Raw genomic sequence first — 25,654 nt, 5'->3', positions numbered from 1 at the left:
GGAAGAAAAGCCAAGGCGGGGATTGTGCAAGAGCTCCCCCCACCCCGTCACCCCTGGCTCCGCCTGCGGGCTGGCGGACACAGCCCCCGAGCCCAAGTTTCCATTGCGCCGCCGCGTCCCTGGGTTCTCGCCCCGTGTCCCCGCCCGCCTGCACTCACGCCCAGCACAGCCCGCTCACCGCCGCGGGCCGGTCGAAGTCCGCACTGAGCCATGTCCCAGGAGCCAGAGCTTATTGAGCTGCGGGAGCTGGCCTGTACTCCGCGCACCGGCCCCGGCCGCGCCCGCCTAGAGCGCGCCAACGCGCTGCGCATAGCGCCGCCGGGCACCACGCGAAACTCCGAAAAGCAGCTGGCACCTGGCCGGGGCCACCGCTTCCAGCCCGCCGGGCCCACCACGCACACGTGGTGCGACCTCTGCGGGGACTTCATCTGGGGCGTCGTGCGCAAGGGCCTGCAATGCACGTGTGAGTAGTGGCCCCTGGGGAATGTGCGGCCAAGGGACAGGTCTCAGTGGCTGGGGGATAGTGGAAGGGCCCCCAGACCGATCTGTTCCATTGGGCCCATCGTGGGCATTAACGAAAGCAGACTATGGTTTGACTCCATGCCATGCTTTACTGGAGGCTGGGGCACAGCTGAGCAGGGTAGTTACTTGCCTGTGAAGAACAAGGCTCCAATGGCAAGTTTAGCCTCTCTTTAAAGTGCCTTGGTCCTTCTTGAAAAAGACTGTGGGCCCACTGATGTTAGAGTCTACAGGCCTGCCCCTTCCCCAAGATTCATTCACCCCTCCAGAATTCCTTCCAACCCGACTGCCATCAAGTCGATTCCAACCCCTAGTCACCCTGTAGGGCAGAGTAAAACTGCTCCTGGGTTTCTGTTCCCGAGACTAACTCTTTCTGTGGGCAGAAAACCTCATCTTTTTGCCCAGGAGCAAGCAGCTAGTGGCTTCTGCTGACCTTAGGTAACCCACTGTTCCACTGGGGGCTCCTTCCAGAGAATTCAGCCACCAATGGGAGGGGGCCTGGAAATAGTTGAGGACCTTGGGCAGGCCTCCTGCAAGCAAAGATTCTGCTGAGTTTATTCTGCAAACTCCTAGTTCAGAACTCACTGAGCCAGGTTCTGATATATCAGCCACATCCCAATGGCCTCTGTTCCCCTGGGAATGGACCAGCCTGCTCACCCGGGGCCTCTTACCATCCTCCCACCACCTGGGCCTGGACCCCCACCTTAAAGGGGCTTGAAACCAGTAACTTTTTAGGACTCCCGGTCAGAAACTTAGCCATGGCATTCTGGTTCTGGGCCTACCTGAAGCCCAGCTGGGAGAAGCAAAACTGTGAGCCAGTACAACACATGACCAAGTGTTGGAGACACTGCAGGATTTCCAAGGAGAAATAAGTGGCTTGTGCACAGGAGTATGTTTCAGGGGACGAAGATAAGGGGAGGACTCAAGAAGGTATTGGGATTCTTCCCTCAAACCACCAGGAGAATGAATGATGGCTACTTTTGATGAGATGAAGTCTGGGAGGGTAGGGGTGAGGTGGAAGAAAAGTTAGTTTGGTGCTATTTGACATGTCCGTTGGCGAAGATTGGGGCACGGGATTTGATACGTGGGCAGAGGTTAGTGCCGGAGCCGTGGAGGCAAAGCAAGTGGATGAGTGTGGGTAGGGAAGTGAGATCAAAGCTGAGTCCCTGACATGCTGCCTGTAACAGACAAGTGGGGAGTTAAGGTGGAACCAAGAGCTGCAAGGAAGTAGAAGGGGAAACTGGCAGTGTGGGCACCTGAGAACCACAAGGAACAAGTGTCAATGGGTGCTGTGAAGGTGGCTGGAGAATTAACCCCTGGATGTAGCAGTTTGCGGGCTGACCAGGGAGGGCAGTCTCAGGTGGTCAGCCCTGAATGGAGTGGGTGGAAGGCCAGGAACTGAGTGTATGCAGACCATTGCTGATAAAGCTTTGGTGGGGAAAAGAGACAACTATGGTGGACTAAAGGTTTTGGTTTTACCTTTAAGTAAACCAGAGGGAGGAGAATAAGCTAGGGTCCCTAGGCGCCGGCGGTCTTCCCATCAGTTTTCAGAGGGCGAGGGATCAACAGTGCATACAGCTGGGCCGATTGAGGGGCTGGAGCGCATGACTGCCACGCAGCGTCCGAGGGGCACAGGGGCACAGGTTCCCCACCGGGGAGATTCTCTCTTCGGTCCCCGGGACGCTTCAGCAAAGCCGGGGCAGGGGATCTTCCACCTTACGGCCCGGGGCCTTTCCGCAGACTGCAAGTTCACCTGCCACTACCGTTGCCGTGCGCTCGTCTGTCTGGACTGCTGCGGACCTCGAGACCTGGGCTGGGAGCCGGCGCTGGAGCGGGACACGAACGTGGTGAGCGCGGGGGCCGGGGGCGTACGGGCAGGCCAGACACAGATGGACGGCCGGGCCAGGGCGCAGGTATCCCCAGCTGCTGCCCTGGCGCTCCTCTCAAAGAGCGTCCCAAGAGCCGATTTCGCTGCGGCCGGGAATAGTTAAATCAGCGCGGACTTCACGGGCCGGAAGCCGACCGCAGCGAGCGCCCCCGGCCTACGCTCCGCACACGCGCAGTGCCGCACCTTCCCCCACCCGCTTCCGGCCTGGCCGCCACGCGTGTGCACATGCGCACACTCCCCGACTCGTCCCCCTACGGGAAGGGAGCCTACCAGACGGCGGAGAGCGGAGCCGCGCTGCCTGGGCAATGAGATCATTCCCGGAAGTGAGGCGTGTGTGGCCCCGCCCCCCGTCTCCTCCCCCAATGAGGCAAGAGCCGCATCCCGGGGGTCTGCGCCTCAGTCTTAACGGTTGCGGCGCGGACGCTGGTAAACGGAGCGCTCAGGCTCCCGCACGCGCGCACGCACGCGCCGCGTCGGCGGTGGGCGGCTTCGGGCGGACGCGACCGGGGCACCGGGCGGGCGCGGCGATGGGCGAGGTGGATGCGGGAACGCCTTCGTTCGAGATGACTTGGAGCAGCACGACCAGCAGCGGGTACTGCAGCCAAGAGGACTCGGACTCGGAGCTCGAGCAGTACTTCACGGCGCGCACCTCGCTGGCGCGCAGGCCGCGGCGGGACCAGGTGGGGGCCGGGGGCTGCCGGCGGCGGGCGGGGGCGCCCGGTAGGACCCTCCCCCTCCCCGGTATGGTTATAATGTCGCCCCGTGCGGCGACCCACTCAACGGTGTGCCCGGCTCGCTGCTCTCGGGCGAACCCCGATACCAGCGCCTCGGTACCGGACACCGAGGTCCCCATCCTGTCTCAGAGCCGAGACTGGTAGAACCGGAGGAAGCAGCTTGGTGGCTTGCAGTAGACCAGGAATGCGCATTATTCACCCATGACTAAGGCCGACTGCGCCGTCGGGACCAGCACCTCGATTTTGCGCTGGGCGCTCCCACCCCCTCCCCGAGGGACCAGCGGGAGGAAGTGAAGGGGAGGAGCCCTCGCCGGGAATCTTAGGACCTTGTGGAGGAAGAGGGAGGGCTGGCCGCTTGACTAGGACTCCCAGATGGGCCCAGCTGAACCCCCACCTCCTGTGGGCCATGGTCACCGTCTAACCGCCCCCCTAGGGTGGACTTGGGGGTGTAGAGAGGATATGGGACCAGACGGAAGGACAACTTGTTTGGGACCTGACCCCCTCTACTCACAAGAGGCGGGTGAAGTGGCATTGTCCTGTGCCTGCGAAGGGCGTGGCCGAGAGAGTCCACCAGAGTTAGAGGTGAACTTGTCCCTGGTGGTGGTTCCTGGGGCCGTCAAGCCGATTCCAACTTTCAGCGACCCCACATAGAACTGCTCGTGGTGGGGTTTTCTTGACTTAGGCGACTGGCCAGGCCTTTCTCTCGCAGAGCCGCCGTCTGGGTTGGTTCAAACTGCAAAGGCGTTAGCAGTTGAGCGCTTAACTGATGTACCACGAGGGCTTTTTGGAAATCTCCTAGCTGTCCCCAGTAGCCAGTGCTAATGACCAGCCTTGGGAAATTGCTGCTGTTGGGAAACATCCCCGCTAAGGCTTTAGGGAGGGGCTGAGGGGACTTCGACGCCTGGCTTGCCTCACTGCCAGGGCAGAATCCCTATGGAAACCAGGAGAGGTCTGGTAGATGGTACTTTAGGTGAAAGCTCATCACGGTCCCAACAAAGGAAGTGACACTCAGGAGTCTAAAAGCCTCAGCTAATTTGCATGGGTTGTCCTGGGCCTGGGGTGGGAATGGGCCCCAGGGATGGTCCCTGTGTCACTCAGACCTGAGCCATTTTCCATTGTGGAAAAAAACGAAACAGGAAAACCACAGTGCACTAACCAGTGGGAAAGGAGGGCTGTTGAATCCAAAGTGGTACTTAAAACACACCCAGCCGGCCATCTGGAGCAGCAGTTCTCAACCTGTGGGTCTCGACCCCCTTGGGGAGGGGGCGTCAAATGACCCTTTCACAGGGGTCGCCTGATTCATAATTGTAGCAAAACGACAGTGATGAAGTAGCAACAGGCATAATTTTATGGTTGGTGGTCACCACCACATAAGGAATTGTATGAAAGGGTCACGGCATGAGGAGGGTGGAGGGTGGCAGACAGGGCACAGGAAGGAACATCTATCTGCATCCCTCTAGAACAGCCTTGGAAGATGGAAAAGAAAGTCCTCTAGAATTCCGGCAGGACAGTGCTGTGTTGTGCTCTTGTTTATAAGTGAAGATACTAAAGGAGATTGTCAAACCCAGACGCAACTGTAAAAATGAGGTGGCCACAGTCTCAGACGTGAGGAGGAGAATCACTATGAACACCAACAGCTGAAGGCTGATTGGCATGAAGTCAAACTTATCTCCAGCTTCCAAGCTTTTTTTAAAACAAATTCTGACACCAGTATTCTCTGCTAGGTTTGATCTTTGTTGCAATGGCCGCATAGAAAACACAAGCACACAAACCCCAACTCACAGTTAAGGTGTTTATTAGGGAAGTAGCAACTTACAATTCAGGATACAGTTCTTCAATCAGGACTTTCTCAGCCATGCTCACAGACAGGTCCCTCATGCTCTAGTAGGGCTACTGTTTCAAAACTCTCGTAGTTCTGCCGATAGGGGCCAGGGGCACCCTACTCCACAGTAAGCTCTGGTCAGCACACTCCCTGTAGCCACTTGCCCCTGAGCCAAGAAGCCCACTGTTCTCTCGTGCCAGCCTATCCCACCATCTTGTGCCTCTCATATAGTGCTGGTCTCCCTCTGTCTTCTGGATCTCTGAGGTTCTCAGCACAAGAAATCCAAGTTTATAGGACTCACCCTCCTCCTGCCTCCTCCTCAGTGGTCAACAATCACTGAGCTGGCTACCTTAAGCCGAGTGGGAGGACAAAACTGACCAATCCCTCACTAGGGTTCCATAGACCATATTCCATGGTCCCACCCCCACAAGGGTGCTAAGCACCTTATACGCATAGTCCCACCCAGTCACTTGGTAGAAGTTATGAGCCGTAGTGAGAAAGGACATTTTTTTTCAAGTTTCACATGTTTATTGTTCAGTGTAAACCCCAACACGACACACCAACATGATTTCGTGCATTTAGGAGATAACCATATCCTGGTCACGTGGAAAATTGTGCGGATAACTTCTGGAAGACCTTCATTGTAAGCAGCTTTAGGGGAAAACTTCTCATTTAGAAGTCAGGGCCTTCTTCAGCTTGCTGTGATCCGTATTCACAGCGAAGAACTTATATTGGTCATTGGGACCAAGTTTATTCCATGGTTCTGGTTTGTTCTTTCTGTCTCAACTGACATCTGGATTAAACAAGAAAGGACATATTAAAAGCAGTGTATCACAGAGGACCACCTGGACAAGGGACAGGGCTGAGGTCACGGCATAACCAGGAAAGGGGCGGAAGAGGAACAAGGTGAGCAAGGTCGGGGCTCAGAGAGGGGAAGGGACAAATGGTGGCACCATCCCTTGACCTTCTCTGGTTCTATAACAGAACGATGTTCCTTTTTGCCCAGCCACTAGAGTCTGCTCAGAGTTCCTCATGGCTCTCCTTCCTGTCCCAGACCCCTCCCTGGGCCTGAACCCACCACCCCAACTGACCCGTTGTGACCACCAGCCAGTCCTGATTTCATTCCAGGTCCCACCATTTGTTAAACCGGCCGCACAGGACTGCTTGTTGTCCCCAGCCGCGGCCCCACGGGATTCTTCACTCCGGGGACCGCTCTTCTAACCAGGAGACCTTTGGAAACTTAGGGAAGCACAGGATTTCCATTCCCACCTTTCCCCCCATACTGTCCATTCTCCATGAGGGCTGGACCGCAGCCCTCAGCACCGTGAATGTACCAGCTGCGGAAAAGCAGCGAGTTCTTGGTGGAGCAGGCATGGACTCTTCTTATGTGTCCTCTCATCTGCCCAATCAAAGTTTAAGCGGCTTAGGCACCTCCGAGGTGGGCACAAATTCATTCTACTGGAGACCCTCTGAGGAGATGTCCCATGGAACAGTGGTGACCTCTGTTCTGTATCTGACAACCATCTCTGAGGTCAGCAGGAAGTTAGAGTGATGCAAGGGGGTTAAGAGAAGAGATTCGGAGCCCTGAAGTCTGTAGACTGAAGGAAAGTTTAGCTTACTTAAGGAGTACAGCATGGTTGCCTCCAGCACTGTCTGTCTGAGAAGTAGCGGGGTCCCGGTGACCCCGCACCTACAAGATAAGAGAGTGCCAATAGGGGCAGCAAGTTCATGTGGATGAGTGAAGTGACTCAGGAGCGGCTCCCTGATGGTCTCACTTACTGCGTAGACACTGGGGTGCTGTGCATTTGCCTGTGGGGATGCTCAACCACCAGTCTGTTTATTTTAAAGCCAGCTCCTAGCAGGTGGGTTATCTACCTGCACGTCTCTCTCTCTCGCGCGCTCTCTCTCTCTCTCTCTCTCTCTCTCTCTCTCTCACACACACACACACACACACACACACTGTCTCAAGCCCAGTTCCCTAGGGAGGTATGCATTGGAGATGGTTCTTACCCCTTCTGCCCACTTGTGGCCAGGCACCTGGTCTACAGCCCCCCCAAATCTCCACACACACCTCCCCACCATACCATAGTGGGTCATGGCTCTGTGTCTCTGCAGAGGAAACGGGTTGCTTTCCCAAGGGTACGCCCAAAACACCCACCACAGCCTGTTAGGGTGCCTGGACCGGGCTCTACACGTGAGCTGTGCTTTTACTGTACACACACTCTTCCTCATCTTCCCTTGGCCCCTAGCCTTGTGTCTTCAGCTCACCTCAGGGACACACCCAGTGCTGAGGGGCCCAGGCTGGCAGCTCACACTGCCTTCGCTGTCTCCACCCACATAAGCAGAACTGCGAGCAGTGAAGGGCTTAAGGTGGGCAGCATCTGGGTAGCTAGGTACTCAGCAGCAGGAGGTCGAAGGCATGGCTGCCATCAGGCCCAGGGCCAAGAAATCTGATCAGGCGTCAAGCTTCAGTGTCAGTTTCCAAGGGCTGTTTATCATCATGGGGCAAAGCAAGCAGGCACCTCAGTCCACCTCCCTCGAGGTGATGGATGAGCATTGCAGCGGACGTCTTTCCCTAGGACCCTGTGTCTATGCCACCTCTCTGCTTTCTCTCAGGATGGGCCCGTGGAGTGGGAGACACCTGACCTCTCTCAGGCTGAGATTGAGCAGAAGATCAAGGAGTACAACAGCCAGATTAACAGCAACCTTTTTATGAGCTTGGTGAGCACAGGGCCTTGGCCAGGGGAGGACGGGGACAAGAACCCAGCTGTCTGCTTGATGCCCCAAAGCTCACAGCTGCGGTATTCCTGGGCAAGCCCAAGCGGTGATTTCATGTACTCCTATAGCCTGGCCCCGCAGGGACTGTCCCATCTCCCCTGGGCTCTGCACTCAGGCCCCCGGCCTCTCCCTCTCTAGAACAAGGATGGCTCCTACACAGGCTTCATCAAGGTCCAGCTGAAGCTGGTGCGCCCTGTCTCAGTGCCCTCCTGCAAGAAGCCGCCCTCCCTGCAGGATGCCCGGCGGAACCCTGGGCGGGGTCCTGGCCCGGGCAGCGTGCGGCGCCGCACCTCCTTCTATCTGCCCAAAGATGCTGTCAAGCACCTGCATGTGCTGTCCCGCACGCGGGCACAGGAGGTCATTGAGGCCCTGCTGCGAAAGTTCCTGGTGGTGGACGACCCCCGCAAGTTTGCCCTCTTTGAGCGGGCAGAGCGCCACGGCCAAGGTGGGCTTCCCACTCCACCCTCCCCTTTTCTGAGTGTGGGTGTGCCCGGGCTTGTGCCTGATCCTGCTGGGGCAGAGCCTGACCCTGAACTCAACTCTCCACCCGGTCCCTCAGTGTACCTCCGGAAGCTACCTGACGATGAGCAGCCACTGCGCCTGAGGCTCCTCGCAGGACCCAGTGAGAAAACCCTGAGCTTTGTCCTGAAGGAGAATGACTCTGGAGAGGTGAATGTGAGTAGTCCGCTCTCCTCGGTTTATTGGCGGTCACTAGGCAGGGTTGGTGGGCTGGAGCAGGAACAGCTAGAAGACCAACCCTTGCAAAACCTCAAAGCTTTCTGGTCTCGAGGCGTTGGGCCTGTGGAGTGGGTTTAGACCCAGAGTGTGGACCTGGCCTGCCCTGTCAGCGGTGGTAACTGGGGGACGTCTGGTGTGGTTGCTTGTCAATGAGGTGTTTACTCTGCTTTGTGGGCCATCTGTCTGAGACACTGACATCAGAAGCCCCCAGGTTTGCTGGCCCCTCTTGCTCCAGTTATGTTCTCCCCTTACAGTGGGATGCCTTCAGCATGCCCGAGCTGCACAACTTCCTGCGCATCCTGCAGCGAGAGGAAGAGGAGCACCTACGCCAGATCCTGCAGAAATACTCCTGCTGCCGCCAGAAGATCCAGGAGGCTCTACATGCCTGCCCCCTGGGGTGATCTCCACCCCAGAGGGGGAAGGAGGAGAGTAGACCGCACCAAGGGCATGCCGTATGAGTGTGACATGGCCTTTGGGGCCTGAGGAGTGAGTGTGCGTGGGAGTCGTCCCTTGTTGGGGATACAAGCCCAGAGAACAGCTAAGGAGCTGACCTTTGTGTCCACCGGTGGTGCAGCAGAGCATGGCTGTGCCCGCCTCTGCCCTTCATGTACTGAGCCATGGTGGGGCAGGGCTGCCCTGGAAAGTGGCTTCAGGTTTGCAGCAGGAGTGGGTCGACAGAGGTCTCCCTGATTCCTGGCAGCAGTGTGTAACAATCATGGGAATACCACAGCAGCACTGAGCATGTTTGTAGGGGGTGTGGGGCTGCCTCTGTGGCAGAAGGTCTCAGGACCTATGGAGCCAAAGATGGGTACAGAGGGTAAGGCTGGCATCCGGGGAGAATTGCTTCCCGCCAGAGGCCCTCTGACCTGACCGCTCTCACACCCTATGGTGAGTGAGCACTACCTCACAGTGCAGCCACAGTGCCTCAGTGCCTCCTCTGAGGAAGGGGCCCCTGGGCCAGGTCCACTCGAGCGTGGGCACTGTCTGGGTCTGCATCTGTGCCTTGTTTGCCAGCCAAAGCCAGGGTCTCTCCGGGGTCTTTGATGATGTTGTGAATGTGTGTCATGTTCCTGCGGGGTCAGGGGGTGAACGTGCCAGCCATTAGCCCGGGCCTGAGAATTGACTGAATAAAGAGTTGAGAATGCACCTGCTGTTGGACTTTCATCCTGGGCCCGCAGCCACTGGTGCCCCTGAAGCCAGTGGCTGCCAAGAGCGATGGGCAGACTCACGGGGCACCTCCTCTGCCCAGTCACCATGGGATTGGGGTACTCAGTCTGGGGTATACTTCCTTGGTCATTATTCAGCAGCCTGGAGCTCTGAGCGTGTGTGCTCGAGCACCCACACACAGCACACACACCACCCCCCAGCTCATGGCACCAAGTTTGCATTCTAGCGAGCTTTGTAAAAACATTACGAGAGAACTTCTGACAGACCCGAGTCTGGAAGATTTGGCCTGAACCTTAATTTTACCTCACAGTCCTAGTTGCGACAGAAAAGATACCCTAATAGAATGAAGGCTTGGCAAACCCATTCCTTGCTACATCTAGTCCAAGTTTGGGTTGGGCAGGTCCTGTGGCACTGAACACGGAGCCTAGGGGCCACCGCGCAAGCCTTAATGAAGCTGCCCTCACGGGGTGGGGACCCGGCGCCTCGCAGCGCATGCTGGGGTGCGTTCTGCCTGAGCGCCGCTATTGGTCTCCTCCCGCCGACCGACGAGAGCGGCAGCCAATAGGAGGGAGCGTCGCGCCGGGCGTGCGGAAGCGGAAGTGAGGTTTCCGTGGAGACGGCCGAACCTGCGGAAGGCGACGGCGGCACCTGCGAGAGGAGGCCGAGGCTGGGCATGGCGGCGCCGTCGGCTCCGTGAGGGCAGAGCGGCCGCGGGGCCCGCCATGCGCCGGCGGCCCTGACATGGGCGCCAGCGGCTCCAAAGCTCGGGGCCTGTGGCCCTTCGCCTCGGCGGGGGGCGGTGGCCCGGAGGCGCCGGGCGCGGCGGGCGCCGAGCAAGCTCTGGTGCGGCCGCGAGGCCGGGCTGTGCCGCCCTTCGTCTTCACGCGCCGCGGGTAAGGGCATGGGCCCCACCCAGGCTGGACCGGGCGGGCACTCGTGGCGCTGGGCCCCCGCCGCCGCCTCACCCCCGACCCCGTGGTTTAAGCCTTCTCAGAGCAAGAGATGAAAACTGGGGGCCAGCTGCCGGCCTTCTGCGGGGAGGCAGGGAGGCAGGTCCCTGGGGTTCGGGCACCTAGGCCTGCCTCCTTTCCCTCACTGGGTAGAACCAGGATGCTGCGTCCGCGAGAACGGACCTCCTTCCTCCCAGCCACACCTGTTTGCAATCCCAAGTCCCCCCAGCCGCGTCTTCTCCCCCAGGAGGAGAGAATGAGCTTTTGTCGCGAACACTCCCTCTCCGTGATCCCGTAAAGGGTAGTGGCTGGAGGAGAGAGACCCTGCCCCGGTATATCCTTGGAATTGAAGTGCTGGCCTCTCCCACTAGTTTGGCCTCCGCGGGGTGGGGACGGGCACTCAGGTAATGGGGGACACTTGGAGAGAGCGCCAGAAGATGCAGCTGTAGCGTTGACTGCATCAACTGTAGTTGTGGCCATGTTCAGGGACCCGCCCTTCATCGCCCCCCCTCCCTAACTTGGGCATCTGTGTCCCTGGCTTTGGCACTGACCCAGCAGTGCCCTGTGGAGCCAGACCAACATGGCCAGGCCATCATCCTGCCCTCTGCGGAGGCCCTGTGCCAGGCGAGGCAGAGGCAGGCTGAGCTTGCTGAATACACCAGGGGTGGTGAGACTTGGCCTTGGCTCCCTGGACAGTGCTCTGGAGTGGCCTCTCCTTGGGGTTCTGGCAGAATGGCCACCATTCTACCCCCACTGCTGTCCCCTGGGTCCCAGGCCCAACAAGGGACTCTCCCAGCATGTTAGCCTTATGCTCCCACCCAGGGTCTTCCCACCTGGGCACGGCTGTGGCATTGCCATGCCCAGGTGTGGGACTCCAATCCGTCCGTCTGTTCATGCATCTCACCACCACCACGGCCCCTCTGCCTGCAGCTCCATGTTCTATGACGAAGATGGGGATCTGGCTCACGAGTTCTACGAGGAGACAATCGTCACCAAGAATGGGCAGAAACGGGCCAAGCTGAGGCGGGTGCAAAAGAACCTGATTCCTCAGGTGAGGGGCCGAGGGCAGGGCTTGCAGAGCCTGCTCACAGGGGTGAGCACGTGGGTCTGCTGCAGCAGTGAGGACCTGTGTGGGAGGAACAGGAAGACATCGTGGAGGAGGGTCCTAAGCTGGCACTCACCAGCCTCTGTTCCCATGGCAGGGCATCGTGAAGCTGGATACCCCCCGCATCCATGTGGATTTCCCTGTGATCCTCTACGAAGTGTGAGTCTCAGCAGGAAACTCTGGCTCAATGTGTGGCTTCCCCGAAGAACCCAGGCCAGTGCACCACCGGGAATAAACTCCGCTGGCCTGGAGCCTTCCACTGTGAGCGGAGTGATCCTGCCGCGTTGGCTGGGTGTTGGTCTGTGTCTGAACAAGAAGACAAAACTACCCTGGTCGGGAATACCTGGGTCCTGCGCCCTTGCCTGGCCTGCTTGCTTACAAGCTTGCCCGGCCCCAGCCCTGGTAGAGGCTACAGCACTTCACAAGCAAGGTCTGCCTTCTCCCAGCCCCTGGACTGTGGGGGCTGCACACAAGTAGGGATCCCTTTGCCCTTACCTCCCTCGTCCCCTTGTTGGAGCGTTTCAGCCATTTGCTACCTCGAATCCTCCTGTGTTGGACAGAGGCTGGGGCAACACCAGCCGAATGCTTCTACCCAGCTGTCCCCACTCCCATCTGGACGGATACTTTGCTGGCAGATGACAGTCGAGGGGACTGGTGTGGGAGGCTGCTTCTGCCACCCATGGCTGGGCCGACCTCTCCCCACTGCAACAGTTGTTGCATTGGCCACCCAGTTGAGGGTGGTGGCCAGGTACAGGAAGGGGAGGGATGGGGTACCTGGGCCTACAGGGAGTTAGTTGCCCCACTCCCATGTCTAACCCCCTGCCTTTGTACCACCCCCCACCATCCCTCAGTCTACCATCCTGAGATAAGACAGCACCCCAGGGCTGGTGCCAATAGCTCTCAGGAGCCCCCGCCCCATAGCCCCTTCAGGATCAGTCAAGGGAAAGTACTGGAGCCCCCTGCCTTTTATGCCCCGAGGAGGAACAGAACAAAGAAGACTTAAATGTGAAGGTTTGTAAATAGTCTAGCCCGTGATGATGAGGTAGCCGAGTCTGATCTTTGTGGAGAGATGCGTTTTAAAATTCCCTTACTGGGCAAGCTGCGGGCTTGTAGAGGGAGGGGGAGTGGCCTGGGGAAGGCAGTCCCCAGGCAAGGAAGGCTGCTGTGTTCTTTGTGCAGTTTCAATAAAATGATTTGTACAGCCCTCACACAAGAGTGAGATCATATGGGGCCCGAGCCCTGCCTGAAGCCAGCAGGTGGCAGTGTGTGCTCATGCCTGGGGACCTTGCTGCTTGGTGGAGGTGGGACCACAGCTAGGATGGAGGCCCCCATGTGTTGAGAGACATAGCCCCACCCTCGCCAGTCAGGAGACCTTAGGATGCCTCACTAGGGAGTGACCCTACCTACCTGACCTAAATTGACCAAGGGGGTCTGAACAGCTGCCCTGCCCCTACCAGTGCCAGATACCCCAGACCCCACGGGAGGTCATAGCTTGAGGCCCAGACTTCTCAGGGCTCAACCTATGCTAGACAACAGTCTGATGGGTGCCTCTGTACCCTCGTTTGTTTCCACGCTGCGCAGCCCAAACCCACCTGGCCTTCCTGGGGATACCATCCAGGAAAGTGGGTTGTACACATCAGTTTCAATGGGCAAGGCCCAGCCTCCTGCTCACCCTCCCCCTCCCTATACTGCCTAGTCGGCTCATCACTCCATCCCCTGGACCTTCCATCCACACGTCAGTGAGTCTGCTATGAGGCAAGTTCCCTGTAGGGCCCAGCTCTTGGTCATCAGCCCATCTCCCAGTCAGATGGGAGGGGTGTGCCAGGGGAGGCAGTCCCCTTGATGAGGGGAGCTTGAGGCTCCTAGTCTGGGGCAGGCTGACCCTGTGCAGCCTGGGCTCCCAGTCCTATGGGGCACCTTCCTGCCATACCCCTACAAGTTAGGACATAAGGCCCTGTCCTCCACGCTCTCTCCCAACAGGATGACCTGTGGCCATGGGACTCCCCTCCCAGGCAGCACCCCATCTCTTGCTCACTGCCATCTTCCCAGCATGGGGAACTCCCAGCTGACCCTGAGTCTGCAAAACAATATGGGTCAGAGTCCTGCTTCCCCACTCCCTCCCGAGGGCTGTGCTCACTTCCTTCCTGCTGGCTGCCTGAGGAAGTGTCCCAGCCCAGGGACAGTCTCGTCTGTCCTGCCATTTCCCCTGGGGTCCCCACCCTGGAGCTTCCAAGGCTTCCACTCTACCTCCCAGGGCCAGAGACATACCAAGCTAGTTGCCCGATCTTGCTCCTCTCCCTCACCCTCATTTCATATAGCCCCTTAGGAGAAGCCCTGGGCCTGTAGGAGGTGGGGGTGGGATAGTGGTGAGGGGGTTGTCTGTGGGGTCTACTTCAGCCTCCCTGGGGCCTGGGGCATTGTGAACTCCCTTTAACACAGGGACACATCCCTTTGCTCTCCCCCCGGCACCCCCTACGCGTAAGGAGCTTTATGCTCTGGGAATAAGATTTCAAGGCAGGCCCCGGCCCCAGCAGAACTCTCCAGCCCCTCTCCTCATCCTGGCACACTGAGACACTTATACAGTCCAACCTCACTGCAGTGGCGTGGAAGCCACCTCTGAGACCCTGTAGGACCGCCCTTGTGGGTCTCCAAGACTTTGAGAGACTCCCCAGAAAAGCGGCTGGTGGTTTCAAACTGCTGATCAACTCCAAGTTGGCATTAGGTGGCCTGGGCTTCCTTCCTTCAGACCCCCTCTGAGGGGGCGGTTCCCTTACTGTACAGACCAGCACCTGACACGCCCCAAAGAGTCTGATTCCCAAAAGTAGCACTTCACCAGGTCCCCTCCACTCACACCTACATTTGAGCAGGGGCCCAGACCAGACCATGGGAAGAAGAGGTGTGCCCAGTGTGTGTGTGTGTGTGGGGGGGGTGAGCCAGCCTCTAAGCCCAGGCCTTCAGCCTTCCTGTCACCTGGTGCAGTTGGTGGGGCCAGTGCCTGGTCAGGGGATGGTGAGGAGGGCAGCCAGCCAACCCCATGTGCCAGAGGGAAACAGGGACTAGGCGTTCCCTCCCCTGAGCCTGTTCCTGGCCCTTTCCGCTTTGAGGGGCAGCAGGAAGTGAGGAGAAAGGGCTGGGGTGGGAGGCGGTAACCAGTTGGAGAAGGATAAGGTTTATCTAGCAAGCCCTCAGCCTGTGGACAGCCCCTAGGGCAGCAGCTGGTTCAAGTGGCCCTGCCGAAGAAGCTCATCCGGGAAGGAGGGCGGCTGGCGACCTACTGGGCCGACAAGCTCCCAAGCAGGTGAGCCTAGAGCAGAACAGACAGGCGGTGCACGCACCGTAGATGCGCCCTGAGCAACGCCCCCTTACTCTCCTCCCCATCCTGAGCTGAGCTGCATAAGGGAGAGTGGATCTAGAAAGGGGCTCACACAGGGCTCGACCCAGCCCAGCTCTGTCTGCTGCTGCTCATCGGGAGGCATGCGGGGTTAGTGGACCCAGGATCGGGACATCCTGGGAGCCCCTCCATGGTCTTTCCCCGAAATCCTGCAAGGATGGCCTTGAAGGGTCCCCGCTAGAAACTGGCAGGAGGGAGCAGGTTTCCAGGCAGGAAACAGCGGGTGTCCCGCTGGGCCTCGCCACTCTCAGTTCTACCCATCCCAGTAGCGATCCTCAGACTAGCACTGCCTGCCCACCCCGACCGTGACGGCCGGGGGAGTTTGGTTCCCTTCCCCCAGCCTGGCCGCGGGCTGGGCTTCCCTCCGGACCAAGCTATGGGAGGGGTCCTGGTCCGGAGGGGGCGGGCCCTAACTGGGTCCGGGGGCCGAGAATTGGCTCTGGTCGGGATCCCGAGGTCCACACAAAGGGCCCCAGGGCTCGGAGCTACACTCTGAAGTACAGAGCCGGACCTGCCGGTACTCGCAGTCCGGGGGTCCCACAGCACCAAGTTAAGGCCAGGAGAGGGAGAGCGACCTCTTTTATCCCCTCTCCATCCCGCTGTCCCTGTGCCTGCTCCTTTAAGGGGCTGGCGACACCGCGGAGTGGGTAGGACGGTACCACCGGCCACAGACTGCAGGGGGGCATCTCGGGCTGATGGGCGCTCACAGCTGTGACTGCTGCAGGAAGCCTCGTCGAGAGGGGCCTCATAGCCCCAGATAGGTGGCTACGCTTCCGGGATGAGGGTCTGGGAGCCCCAGAAGCCGAAACCCGGGGCCGGGCGCACGGGAGACCGCCGCAACCAACCTCCGGGGCTGCAGGTCTTGCCTGCGGCCCTCCTCCGCGCTGGATTCTTAAAGGAGCCGGGGCTGGGAGGCGGAGCCCGTAGAGGCGCTGAGCCGGGCTGGTTCTTAGCTAGCCGCCAGTTTGCCTGTCGGAGCCGGGGGAGGCGGCGGTACCGGTGGCGGTGGCCATGGGACAGGTCCCGGCGACGCCCCGCGCGAGGTGAGGGCGGGCAGTGCAGGACGACGTCGTGGGGGGGGCGGCGGGAGGAGGCGGGGGGCCGTGAGGGGGGACGTCTGTCCTCACCGGCAGGGCTCGAGCTCCTCTCCGGGGTGCGCTCCGAGGGACTACCCAAGGACCCCACCCCCACCAGGCCGGGCTGGCCGCACGTGCTGGGCGGGGGCGGGGTCCCGCACAAAGGCCCCTGGAATGCGCCTTTCCCCAGCCTGGCCCGGCCGGCGACCCGCTCACCCCGCGGGGCCCAGGGAGCGCCCCCGGGGGAGGCCCGCTGCCCCTTTGTCCTGGCGAGTGCTCCCGCTCCCCTAAGGCCGGAGAGAGTCTGTGAACCAGACAGTCTTGACAGCCTCCCACTTCTGCTCCGCGGGGCTCGCCGACACCGATCCCCGCGCCACCTCCACCGCAGCCGCAGCGAGTGCCGTCGGGCTTCGGAGACCACCACCCCCGCCCCGCACGGAAGCCGCGCTCTGCCTTTGCTTGAGCGAAATCGTTCCTTGAGAGTCTAGACTGGACACCAATGGCTGTAGACGGGGTATGGGGTGGGCCTCGGGTTCGGGCCCCTAGACCCTCGTGCTGTTGGGTTAGTTAAATCAGGCCTAAGTGTCCCTGGTCGCGAGTCCAGATCCCAGAGGTCCCTGCCCTTACTGTCGGCCACCTGCTCCAGGAAGGCGCAGACAGACAGCCGGTGGCAGTTTCCTGGCCCCGTTTGTTCCAGCCTTGTATGGTGTGCAGAGCTGGGCAGGCGGGCTTGTGGCGGGTCCCTTCAAGTTTCTCCAGTCTGACGAGTTCTCTCCCAACCCTGCTTCAGCTCCTGAACTGGTGCCAGGCAGGTGGCACCTTCCGAGTGCAGCCCCAGCATGCGGGCAGGCCCGAGCCCCGCCGTCACACTGGCCCTGATGCTGGCGGTGGCATGGGCCTCCGAGCTCAAGCCCACGGCGCCTCCCATCTTCACCGGCCGGCCCTTTGTCGTCGCGTGGGACGTGCCCACGCAGGACTGCGCCCCGCGCCACAAAGTGCTGCTGGATTTGAGGGCCTTCGACGCGCAGGCCTCCCCGAACGAGGGCTGGGTGAACCAGAGCGTGACCATCTTCTACAAAGACCGGCTGGGCCTGTACCCGCGCTTTGACGGGGCCGGGCGCTCTGTGCACGGGGGCGTACCCCAGAATGGCAGCCTCTGGGCGCACCTGAAGCTGCTGCACCAGCACGTGGAACACTACATCCGCACGCGGGAGCCCGCGGGGCTGGCCGTCATCGACTGGGAGGACTGGCGGCCCGTGTGGGTGCGCAACTGGCAGGACAAAGACGTGTACCGTCAGTGGTCCCGCAAGCTGGTGGCCGACCTCCACCCCGACTGGCTACAAGACCGTGTGGGCAAGCAGGCACAGTGTGCCTTCGAGTTCGCCGCCCGGCAGTTCATGCTGGAGACCCTGCGCTGGGTGAAGGCTGTGCGCCCGCAGCACCTCTGGGGCTTCTACCTCTTCCCCGACTGCTACAACCATGACTACGTGCAGAACTGGGAGAGCTACACAGGCCGCTGCCCCGACGTGGAGGTCGCCCGCAACGACCAGCTCGCCTGGCTGTGGGCTGAAAGCACGGCCCTCTTCCCCTCCGTCTACCTGGACGAGGTCCTGGCCTCCTCGGCCCACTGCCGCAAGTTTGTCAGCTTCCGCGTCCAAGAGGCTCTGCGCGTGGCCAACACCCACCACGCCAACCACGCCCTCCCGGTTTACGTCTTCACGCGGCCCACCTACACCAGAGGGCTCAGGGGGCTCAACGAGGTATGGGCAGCTCTGGGCCCGCCTCCTGCCTTCCACTTAGGGGCGTCTGCCCTGGTGGACAGGTTTGGGCTGCTAGGTCTATTGATAGGGGTGGGACGCGTGCGCCCACACGTCCCACTGCCTTACAGATGAGAACGCTGAGGCCCAGAGATGCTGAGAAATCAGCCCACCGCGTCCTAGAAAATCCAAGGCCCAGCAGGCCCAGGGGGGCTCTGGACTCCATCCAAATAGATAGGCTCAGTCCCCATGTTTACTAGTGCTGGGGACCGAAGGCCTGAAACGGGGGTGGAGACAGCCTTACTAAACACTGGAGGGTAAAAGGATCCCTGGCTGCAGGGGGAGAAGGGCTGACCAGACCCCAGGGACAGTGGGCATGGATTGGAGGCCTGGCCCTGCCACCCTGCCCTTAGTCATCATCGCCCTGTGGGTCTCAGGCTGCCCTCACCGCTGTGCCCTCCCCCCACAGACAGACCTCATCTCCACCATCGGCGAGAGCGCAGCCCTGGGCGCAGCAGGCGTCATCCTCTGGGGTGACGCAGGGCACACCACGAGTCCGGTAAGCGGGGTCTGTCGGTCGGCTCGTGCAGGAGGTTTGCACCTCCGGCTCCCAGCTTGGGCCTTGTCCGTTGCCCACTGGAGGCGGTCCTGGCCCCAGCCCTGGCCCCAGCAGAGAAGGAAGGCACCCCCACCCTGCTGCGGGAAGGGGGAAACTCCGTGCCCAGCAGCTGTAGAGTTCCACCCCTCCCAGCCTGCCTAGCTGAGCTTCGGTCTGCCCCCACTCCTTCTGTTGAAGCAGAGACTATGGGCTCGGGAGCTGTGTGCATGCATCCCAAGTGATGGGGAAGTACAGGGGGTCACCCACACAGATACGCAGTCATACCTACATTAATAGGAAAAACGCACTGTGCTCACCAGTGTGGATACAGTGGACTGGGCAGCTGACCCTGATCTTGGCCTTTGTCCTCAGGATACCTGCCAGTACCTCAAGAACTACCTGACGCAACTGCTGGTCCCCTACGTGGTCAACGTGACCTGGGCTGCCCAGTATTGCAGCTGGGCCCAGTGTCATGGCCATGGGCGCTGCGTGCGCCGAGACCCCAGTGCCAACACCTTCCTGCACCTCAGCGCCAGCAGCTTCCGCCTGGTGCCCGACCTCGTGTCTGGGGAGCCCCAGCTGCGGCCCAAGGGCGAGCTCAGCTGGGCCGACCGGGACTACTTGAAGACACACTTTGGCTGCCAGTGCTACTTGGGCTGGGGTGGCGAGCAGTGCCAGTGGGACCGTGGGAAGGCAGCTGGGGGTGCCAGTCTGCCATGGGCGAGACCCCACCTCCCCAGCCTGCTGGCTCTGACAGCCCTGGCCCTCCCCTGGACCTTGTAGGGGTCTCCCATCTGGCTGCCAAGCAAGCTGGCCTCTGCCATGAGGGCTCTGCCAGGCACACAGAGTCTGCAGGAGTGGACAGAGCTTCCCATGGGGGCAGGGCCCCCAAGGTGCCCAGCAGAGGCACCCTCTCCCCACCCCGGGCCCCTGTTCTAAGGGGATGGGGCAGTACTCCCTGCCATGGGGAAGATGGGGAACATCAAAGGGGGGGGCTGACCCTACTTCCCTGCCCTTGGATAGTTTATTATTATTATTTTTGGGGTCTCTTTTGTAAATTAAATAAAAAACAATTGCTTCTCTGCTTGGACTTCCTGTACCTGGCCAGGGCCTAAGGGAGATTCCAGAGTGTCCCGGGGGCTTTGAGGTCAGTTGGCCTCTGCCTGTGAGGTCCTGGCCTGGGACATGCAGGCTGTCAAGCACATTCATTGGCATCTGCACCCCCAGCTGGCCGCTCCCTCCAGAGCACTCCTGCCTACTGGGCAGGGCCCACATTCTACCCCAGCACCAAGGGCCTTGCTTGCTTGCTTCCTGATGATGACGGGGTGGGGTGGGGCCATACCCTAGTGAGGGTCAGAGTTTATTGTGCCTCCAACTCCACCACTGCCCCTGTACCCTTGCTGGGCCACTGCCAGCTGCTTCCCTTGGCCTCGCCTCGCCCACCCAGCGAGAAGGGAGAGTGGTGGCTGTTTGATCTTCTTGGGCAGGTAGCCAGGCCACCCCTCCCTGCTGTTCCCACAGGCCTCTCTGCCACTCCTCTCTCCTGTGGACAATGGACTTCAGCCACACACACCACGCCTCTTCCTGCCCCACACAGTCCCCCCGCCCCTGGGAAGGGGGCTCGGGGAGGACCAGAGTTTGGCAAGTAAATCTGGAAGTTTAGCCCCTTCCCAGCCCACTACTGAGGGCCATGCTGGGGCCATGCAGCTGGGGAGCAGAGGTGGCCTCAGAGGTCACCTCCATCTTGACCATGACCATGGAGGGCATGGCTAATGCCCAGATGCCCCAGGGGAGAAGGGATGGCCACCAGCTGGCTTCACCACCCCAGTACTTCTTTAGGTCTTTGCCTTGTCCTTTGACCATCAACGCTATTCCCACTGCCCCCTTTTGCCACGGCCCCTGCCCTCCCTCCGGAAGCTTACTCCTGGGGCTGATCTGAGTGGCCCATCCCCAGGAGGTGCTCCCTGTATCTCCAGAGTGGTGACTCATGGTGAGACAGGTGTCTGGAGGCTGAGCCTCGGAGAAGCAGGTGGGGCAGGTGGAGGGCAGAAGATGGAAAGCAGGGTGCTCTGTGATGGGCTGGGAGGGCAAGGAGAGCCCTTCACATGGGGCTGCCAGGTGCTCACGGCCACGGTGGGCAAAGGGCAGAGAAGAGTCAGGTGTTGGTCAGTAAAGCCCAGCAGAGGGAGGGCAAGAAAGTGGAGCGGTCACCTGTCTCCCCTACAGCTGTGACCCTCCACACCTGTCGCCTGTCTCCCCCTCACAGGTGTGAGCCACATGCATACCTGTGATCTGCCCCACCCACACCTGAAAGGGCCCACACGCATACATGAGTAATCCAGACACACCTGTGACTTTCCTGCCCAGCTGGGACTGCCCAGCACACGCCTGTGATTTCATACCTATACCTGTGATCTCATACGACTGTTCACACCCCCTCCCCCTCCTGTCACCAGACCATGTTAGCCATGACTCCCTGTGTACCTTCACCCTGTGTCCACAAAACTTAACACCACACAGCTGTTACCTTGCCCACCTGTGGCACCACCACTACCAAAATCTAGGCCTCTCCAACACAGCTGTGGTGGACACGTCACTTCCCCAGGAAGATGGGGAAGACCCTGGGAGGGTACAGCCAGAGTTGTCCTGTGAGTGAGGGGAGGGCATGCACACCCAGAGAGGACAGGCAAGGCTGGGCTGACCCCAAACATAGCACCTGCACCCACTGACCAGCCGAGCCTGTAAGACGGCCTCTGGGCAGGGTCCTGGAAAGCCAGGGGGTTTCCTCCTGCTGCCCTCCCAAAGAGCCTCTCCCTTGGGCTGAGGCCAGCTGGAACACTGTCCCGGTTGCTTGGATGGTGCCGGTGGCAGCAGCGTTGAGTTCCTAGAGGTGTTGAAAGCATGGATCCCCAGAGGGGGCTGGGTGCAGCCTGTCAGCTCTCCAGTCCCCTAAGTCCTGGGGGGGAGGCTGTGCCAGGCTCTGACCCTCCGTGGTCACTGCTCTAAGAGCCTGTTTCTCAAACAGCATCCCTCCACTGCCCCTGTGGCTACGCACTGCCCAGGCCACAGCCACTGTGACCACAGCCTCCGTGCCCCCAGGCCTCCTTGTCCTCAGCCCTTCCAGCTGCCAGCTCAGTCAGCATCCTTTCTCCAGCTCCCACCGGGCCTTGGAGCTCACTGACATGGGCAGCTCTTTGACCCAAGATGAGGATGTGCCGGGCCCTATCCCCCACTCTGGCAGACCAGCCTGGGCCTGTCACCCTGGGAGGTCTCAATAATCAGCTTCTAAGTCTGAACAAGTAAAAACACAAATTAATGAATAAGTTCGGGTCACTGATAAACGTAGTCACACCCATGCTCGTGCAAACAAGGGGTCACAGGGCAGACATACACCTAGTCCCAGGCACTGGGACACACACACACACACACACACACACACACACACCCTTCTTGGGGCCTCCTAATAAACCCAGAGTCCTGCCCTAGGAGGTGGGGATGGGGAAGGGAGCACAGGAAAGCACCACCTCCCACCAAAGGCACTTTGCTTGGAGAGCAGAAGTGATAGCTGTCTGTTAAGCCCAGGGCCCGCCTCTTGGCGTGTCCCCAGACTGGGTGGAGTGACCGCCCCCCCCTCCGTACAAAAACTCAGGTTTTCCAGCAGCGCCGGCTTCCTCTCAGAGTGCTTCCTGCAGCTGGAGCCAGAGTTGAGGAACAGTGGAATCTGCCTGAGTCCTGCCTTACCCACTACCCTGGGCTCAGTCAGGCACTTTGGAATGAGGTCCCGCAGCCCTGAGGTTAGCGGGGACAAGCTGGGGCTGGTGGGTCCACAGGAGGGGTAGGCTGCCCTGCCCTCTTTAAATACCGGCTCCTCTGATGACTGGCTGGGATTCCAGGGGGAGGGACAGGGAAAGCTCACACCAGCAGGTCGGTGGAAGGGCCAACCACGGACCTGGCTCTTGGCTCTGTTCAACGGAAGTCGGTCCTCTTAGGCCTTGGGGAAAAGGGCTGGTGGGTAAGGTCTGTGAGGTAGAAGGCTGAGGCCCGGCCCAGGAAGCAACTCAACATAGGACCACCAACCCCAGGAATGTCCTCTCCGCACCACCCCCACCCCTGTGCCGCTGACCCACCTGGGGCCTGCAGGTCAATATTTGCTTGAAGTCAGAGTCAGGATGGGTGAATGAGCAAGGGGCTCCTTAGAGTCGGAAGGCCTGCTCTCAGCTCTGCCTCCCTCGACCAGGTTCTCTCAGACCCACCCCGAGCCATGGCAGGCCGGCTGCTGCCCTCCTGCGCACTCTTCCTGGCCTTGCTGGGCACGGCCCAAGGCACCAGGGACACTGTGGTACCCAACCGACCGTTCACCACCATCTGGAATGCAGACACCCAGGGGTGCCTGGAGAGACACAGCGTAGATGTGGACGTCAGTGCGTTCGATGTGGTCGCCAACCCAGAGCAGGCCTTCCGTGGCCCTGACATGACCATCTTCTACAGCGCCCAGCTGGGTACGTACCCCTACTACACAGCTACCGGGGAGCCCGTGGCTGGTGGCCTGCCCCAGAACGCCAGCCTGTCCACCCACCTGGCCCTTGCATACCAGGACATCCTGACTGCCATGCCCCAGCCCGACTTCTCTGGCCTGGCGGTTATTGACTGGGAATCATGGCGCCCACGTTGGGCCTTCAACTGGGACAGCAAGGACATTTACCGGCAGCGCTCGCGGGAGCTGGTGCAGACAGAGCACCCTGACTGGCCCCCTTACAAGGTGGAGGCGGCAGCTGAGAACCAGTTCCAGGAGGCTGCGCAGGCCTGGATGGTGGGCACCCTTCAGCTGGGGCAAGCTCTGCGGCCTCGCGGCCTCTGGGGCTTCTATAGCTACCCTGCGTGTTACAACTATGACTTTCTCAGCCCCAACTACACAGGCCAGTGTCCCACGGACGTCCGTGCCCAGAATGACCAGCTGCGGTGGCTTTGGCGCCGTAGCCGGGCCCTCTACCCTAGCATCTACCTGCCCGAAGCGCTGAAGGGCAGCGGGAAGACACAGATGTTTGTGCGGCATGTCGTGGAGGAGGCCTTCCAGGTGGCCCAGGCTGCTGGGGTCAGTGACCTACCCGTGCTGCCCTATGCTCAGATCTTCTACAAGATGACTAATCACTTCCTGTCTCTGGTGAGTCACTTCCTGTGACCCTGCCCACCTTGTGAACTTGCCTGGTCAGCCAGGGGGTGGGGGGAAGGGAGTAGTGGCCACACAGCCTTAGGACACTTTCATCTCTTCCTCCACACCTTCTTTGAGCCTTGGCTCTGTGCCCACTTGAGCATGCTGCAGTCCCGGCTGGTGTGACATTCTCGGCCTAGAGAGGGACAGCTTGACCTCTGGCCACCCCAGTGGTGTAGTCTCAGCTGGAGGGTTAAAGAGCTGCATGTGTCCCACCTGGGGGCGGGGGAGCAGGTGGTGGTGGTGCAGCAGTCCCTGAGCTGTGCTGCCCCTTTCCCAGGATGCCCTGGAGCAGAGCCTGGGGGAGACTGCAGCCCAGGGAGCAGCAGGAGTGGTGCTCTGGGTGAGCTCGGAGAACACACGGACCGCGGTGAGCAGCCCAGTGGGGTGACGGGTGGGCTGGGGCCACCAGGCTGCGGAGACCCTGGCCCACCTTTCCTGCCTCCCCCATAGCTAGCCAAACACAAGATTAAGTGACTCAGTGCCCTGGGTGTTCGATGACGCAGTGTCCTCTCCTCTCCCCCAGGAGTCATGCCAGGCCATCAAGGAGTACGTGGACACCACCCTGGGTCACTTCATCCTGAACGTGACCAGCGGGGCGCTCCTGTGCAGCCAGGCCCTGTGCTCGGGCCATGGCCGCTGTGCCCGCCGCCCCGGCCACCCAGAGGCCCTCCTCTTCCTCAACCCCGCCAGTTTCTCCATCCAGCCCTCACCTGGTGGTGGGCCCCTGACCCTGCAGGGGGCCTTGTCCCCTGAGGATCAGGCTCAGATGGCTGAGGAGTTCATGTGTCGCTGCTACAGTGGCTGGCAGGGAGCGTGGTGTGAGCAGCAGGGTATATGAGGATCCGGAGGCTGGTCACCTGCAAGTGCTCACACATACACACACACACACACATCTGTCCGGACCCGGCCATGACTACCCAGTATAGGCACAGTCAGTGTCACACAAGCCACGTCAGAGTCAGGTGTACACTCAGTCACCACCCTGAGCATGCACACATGCTGGGGGCCCAGCAGTCACGTAGGGAGTGAGAGCCTCGGGTCCCCGGCCCAGCAGCTCAGAGCAAAGTCCTCCAGAGACTCTGAGCCAGTCTTGACTCTGAAATCAGTATTCACTGTGCACCTTCTCCAGGCCAAGCCCTGTGCCCAGTACTGAAAGTGGGCACGCTCCTGTAACCCCCCAAACACGAATAGGAGAGGCAGCTACCAGGGAGGGCAAGAGGTTTGCGCAAGTGGATCGGTCGGTTAGCAGGAGAAGCTGCATTCGAACGCAGGCGCGATCCTCCGTGGTGGAACCCTGGAGCTCCTTCCTGTGTGTTGACTGATGGTGACCAGCCATGCACAAACCCTTACCATTCTGTGGCCCAAGCTCCGCACAGCCCCGCAAATAAAGCAAACAAGGAAGTTCGAGAGCTGCTTATTGAGCGCCTATAATGTGCAAGGGGTCCCGTCCACAGGGCACAGGGAAGAATCTGCTTCCCAGGGCGAGGTCCAAATGTCAGCAGGAAAACTGCACCAGACCCTTCCAAAGCTGGGAACGGGTTAGGGCGGGCTGACAGGGTGGGTTGGAGAGGGCGGGGGCGTGCCCAAAAGTCCGGCGGGGCGGAAGCTCCACCCTCTGGAGGTGGGGCCTGAGCCCAGTGGAGGTTGTGACGCCCGAGCGGGGGGCAGGGCCTCGGCAGAGCAGGAGAGAGGCGGGACCCGTGGGGAAGAGGCGGAGTCCGCGGGGCGGGGCTTGTGCTGGATCGGCGCTGTGATTAGCCGGGCTGGCGGGGCGGAGCGAGGGCGGAGCCAGGGCTAGGCCGAGTCTCTGCCGGGTCAGCGTTGTGACGCGCGCACCAGGGGCGGGGCGTCAGGGGGACTGGAGAGGCCGGGCGCGCGGGGCTGGGGGCCGGGGGCGACGCCGGGACCTGGTCGTGGGT

At 60.5% G+C, this 25,654-nt stretch overlaps 4 protein-coding genes across 7 annotated transcripts; all 4 read left to right on the top strand.

Annotated features, from left to right (window-relative positions):
- Window positions 1–134: 134 nt before the first annotated feature.
- Window positions 135–9,625, top strand: RASSF1 (Ras association domain family member 1). Of its 2 annotated transcripts, XM_075547419.1 has the most exons (6): window positions 135–463; window positions 2,260–2,366; window positions 7,580–7,684; window positions 7,880–8,186; window positions 8,301–8,416; window positions 8,734–9,625. In XM_075547419.1, exons 1-6 carry the CDS (start codon window positions 211–213, stop codon window positions 8,878–8,880), a joined length of 1,035 nt encoding a protein of 344 aa, XP_075403534.1. In that variant the 5' UTR covers window positions 135–210; the 3' UTR covers window positions 8,881–9,625. The 2 variants fall into 2 exon arrangements, with proteins under 2 accessions (XP_075403534.1, XP_075403533.1); XM_075547418.1 differs by lacking the exons at window positions 135–463; window positions 2,260–2,366 and adding an exon at window positions 2,759–3,087.
- Window positions 9,626–10,262: 637 nt separating this feature from the next.
- Window positions 10,263–12,903, top strand: TUSC2 (tumor suppressor 2, mitochondrial calcium regulator). The gene is made up of 3 exons (XM_075547421.1): window positions 10,263–10,539; window positions 11,527–11,647; window positions 11,799–12,903. Exons 1-3 carry the CDS (start codon window positions 10,388–10,390, stop codon window positions 11,862–11,864), a joined length of 339 nt encoding a protein of 112 aa, XP_075403536.1. The 5' UTR covers window positions 10,263–10,387; the 3' UTR covers window positions 11,865–12,903.
- Window positions 12,904–14,844: 1,941 nt separating this feature from the next.
- On the top strand, window positions 14,845–19,607 carry HYAL2 (hyaluronidase 2). 2 transcript variants are annotated; one of them, XM_075547417.1, is made up of 4 exons: window positions 14,845–14,999; window positions 16,959–17,928; window positions 18,395–18,484; window positions 18,896–19,607. In XM_075547417.1, exons 2-4 carry the CDS (start codon window positions 17,008–17,010, stop codon window positions 19,304–19,306), a joined length of 1,422 nt encoding a protein of 473 aa, XP_075403532.1. In that variant the 5' UTR covers window positions 14,845–14,999; window positions 16,959–17,007; the 3' UTR covers window positions 19,307–19,607. The 2 variants fall into 2 exon arrangements, with proteins under 2 accessions (XP_075403532.1, XP_075403531.1); XM_075547416.1 differs by lacking the exon at window positions 14,845–14,999 and adding an exon at window positions 15,909–16,135.
- Window positions 19,608–22,156: 2,549 nt separating this feature from the next.
- Window positions 22,157–25,139, top strand: HYAL1 (hyaluronidase 1). Of its 2 annotated transcripts, XM_075547415.1 has the most exons (4): window positions 22,157–22,317; window positions 22,761–23,684; window positions 24,013–24,102; window positions 24,259–25,139. In XM_075547415.1, the coding sequence occupies exons 1-4, from the start codon at window positions 22,297–22,299 to the stop codon at window positions 24,571–24,573; spliced, it is 1,350 nt and encodes a 449-aa protein (XP_075403530.1). In that variant the 5' UTR covers window positions 22,157–22,296; the 3' UTR covers window positions 24,574–25,139. The 2 variants fall into 2 exon arrangements, with proteins under 2 accessions (XP_075403530.1, XP_075403529.1); XM_075547414.1 differs by lacking the exon at window positions 22,157–22,317 and having other exon boundaries at window positions 22,376–23,684.
- Window positions 25,140–25,654: the final 515 nt, after the last annotated feature.

This window comes from Tenrec ecaudatus, chromosome 4 (genome assembly GCF_050624435.1).
Source record: "Tenrec ecaudatus isolate mTenEca1 chromosome 4, mTenEca1.hap1, whole genome shotgun sequence".
Taxonomy (NCBI): Eukaryota; Metazoa; Chordata; class Mammalia; order Afrosoricida; family Tenrecidae; genus Tenrec; species Tenrec ecaudatus.
This window is presented reverse-complemented; position numbering and strand designations above follow the sequence as displayed.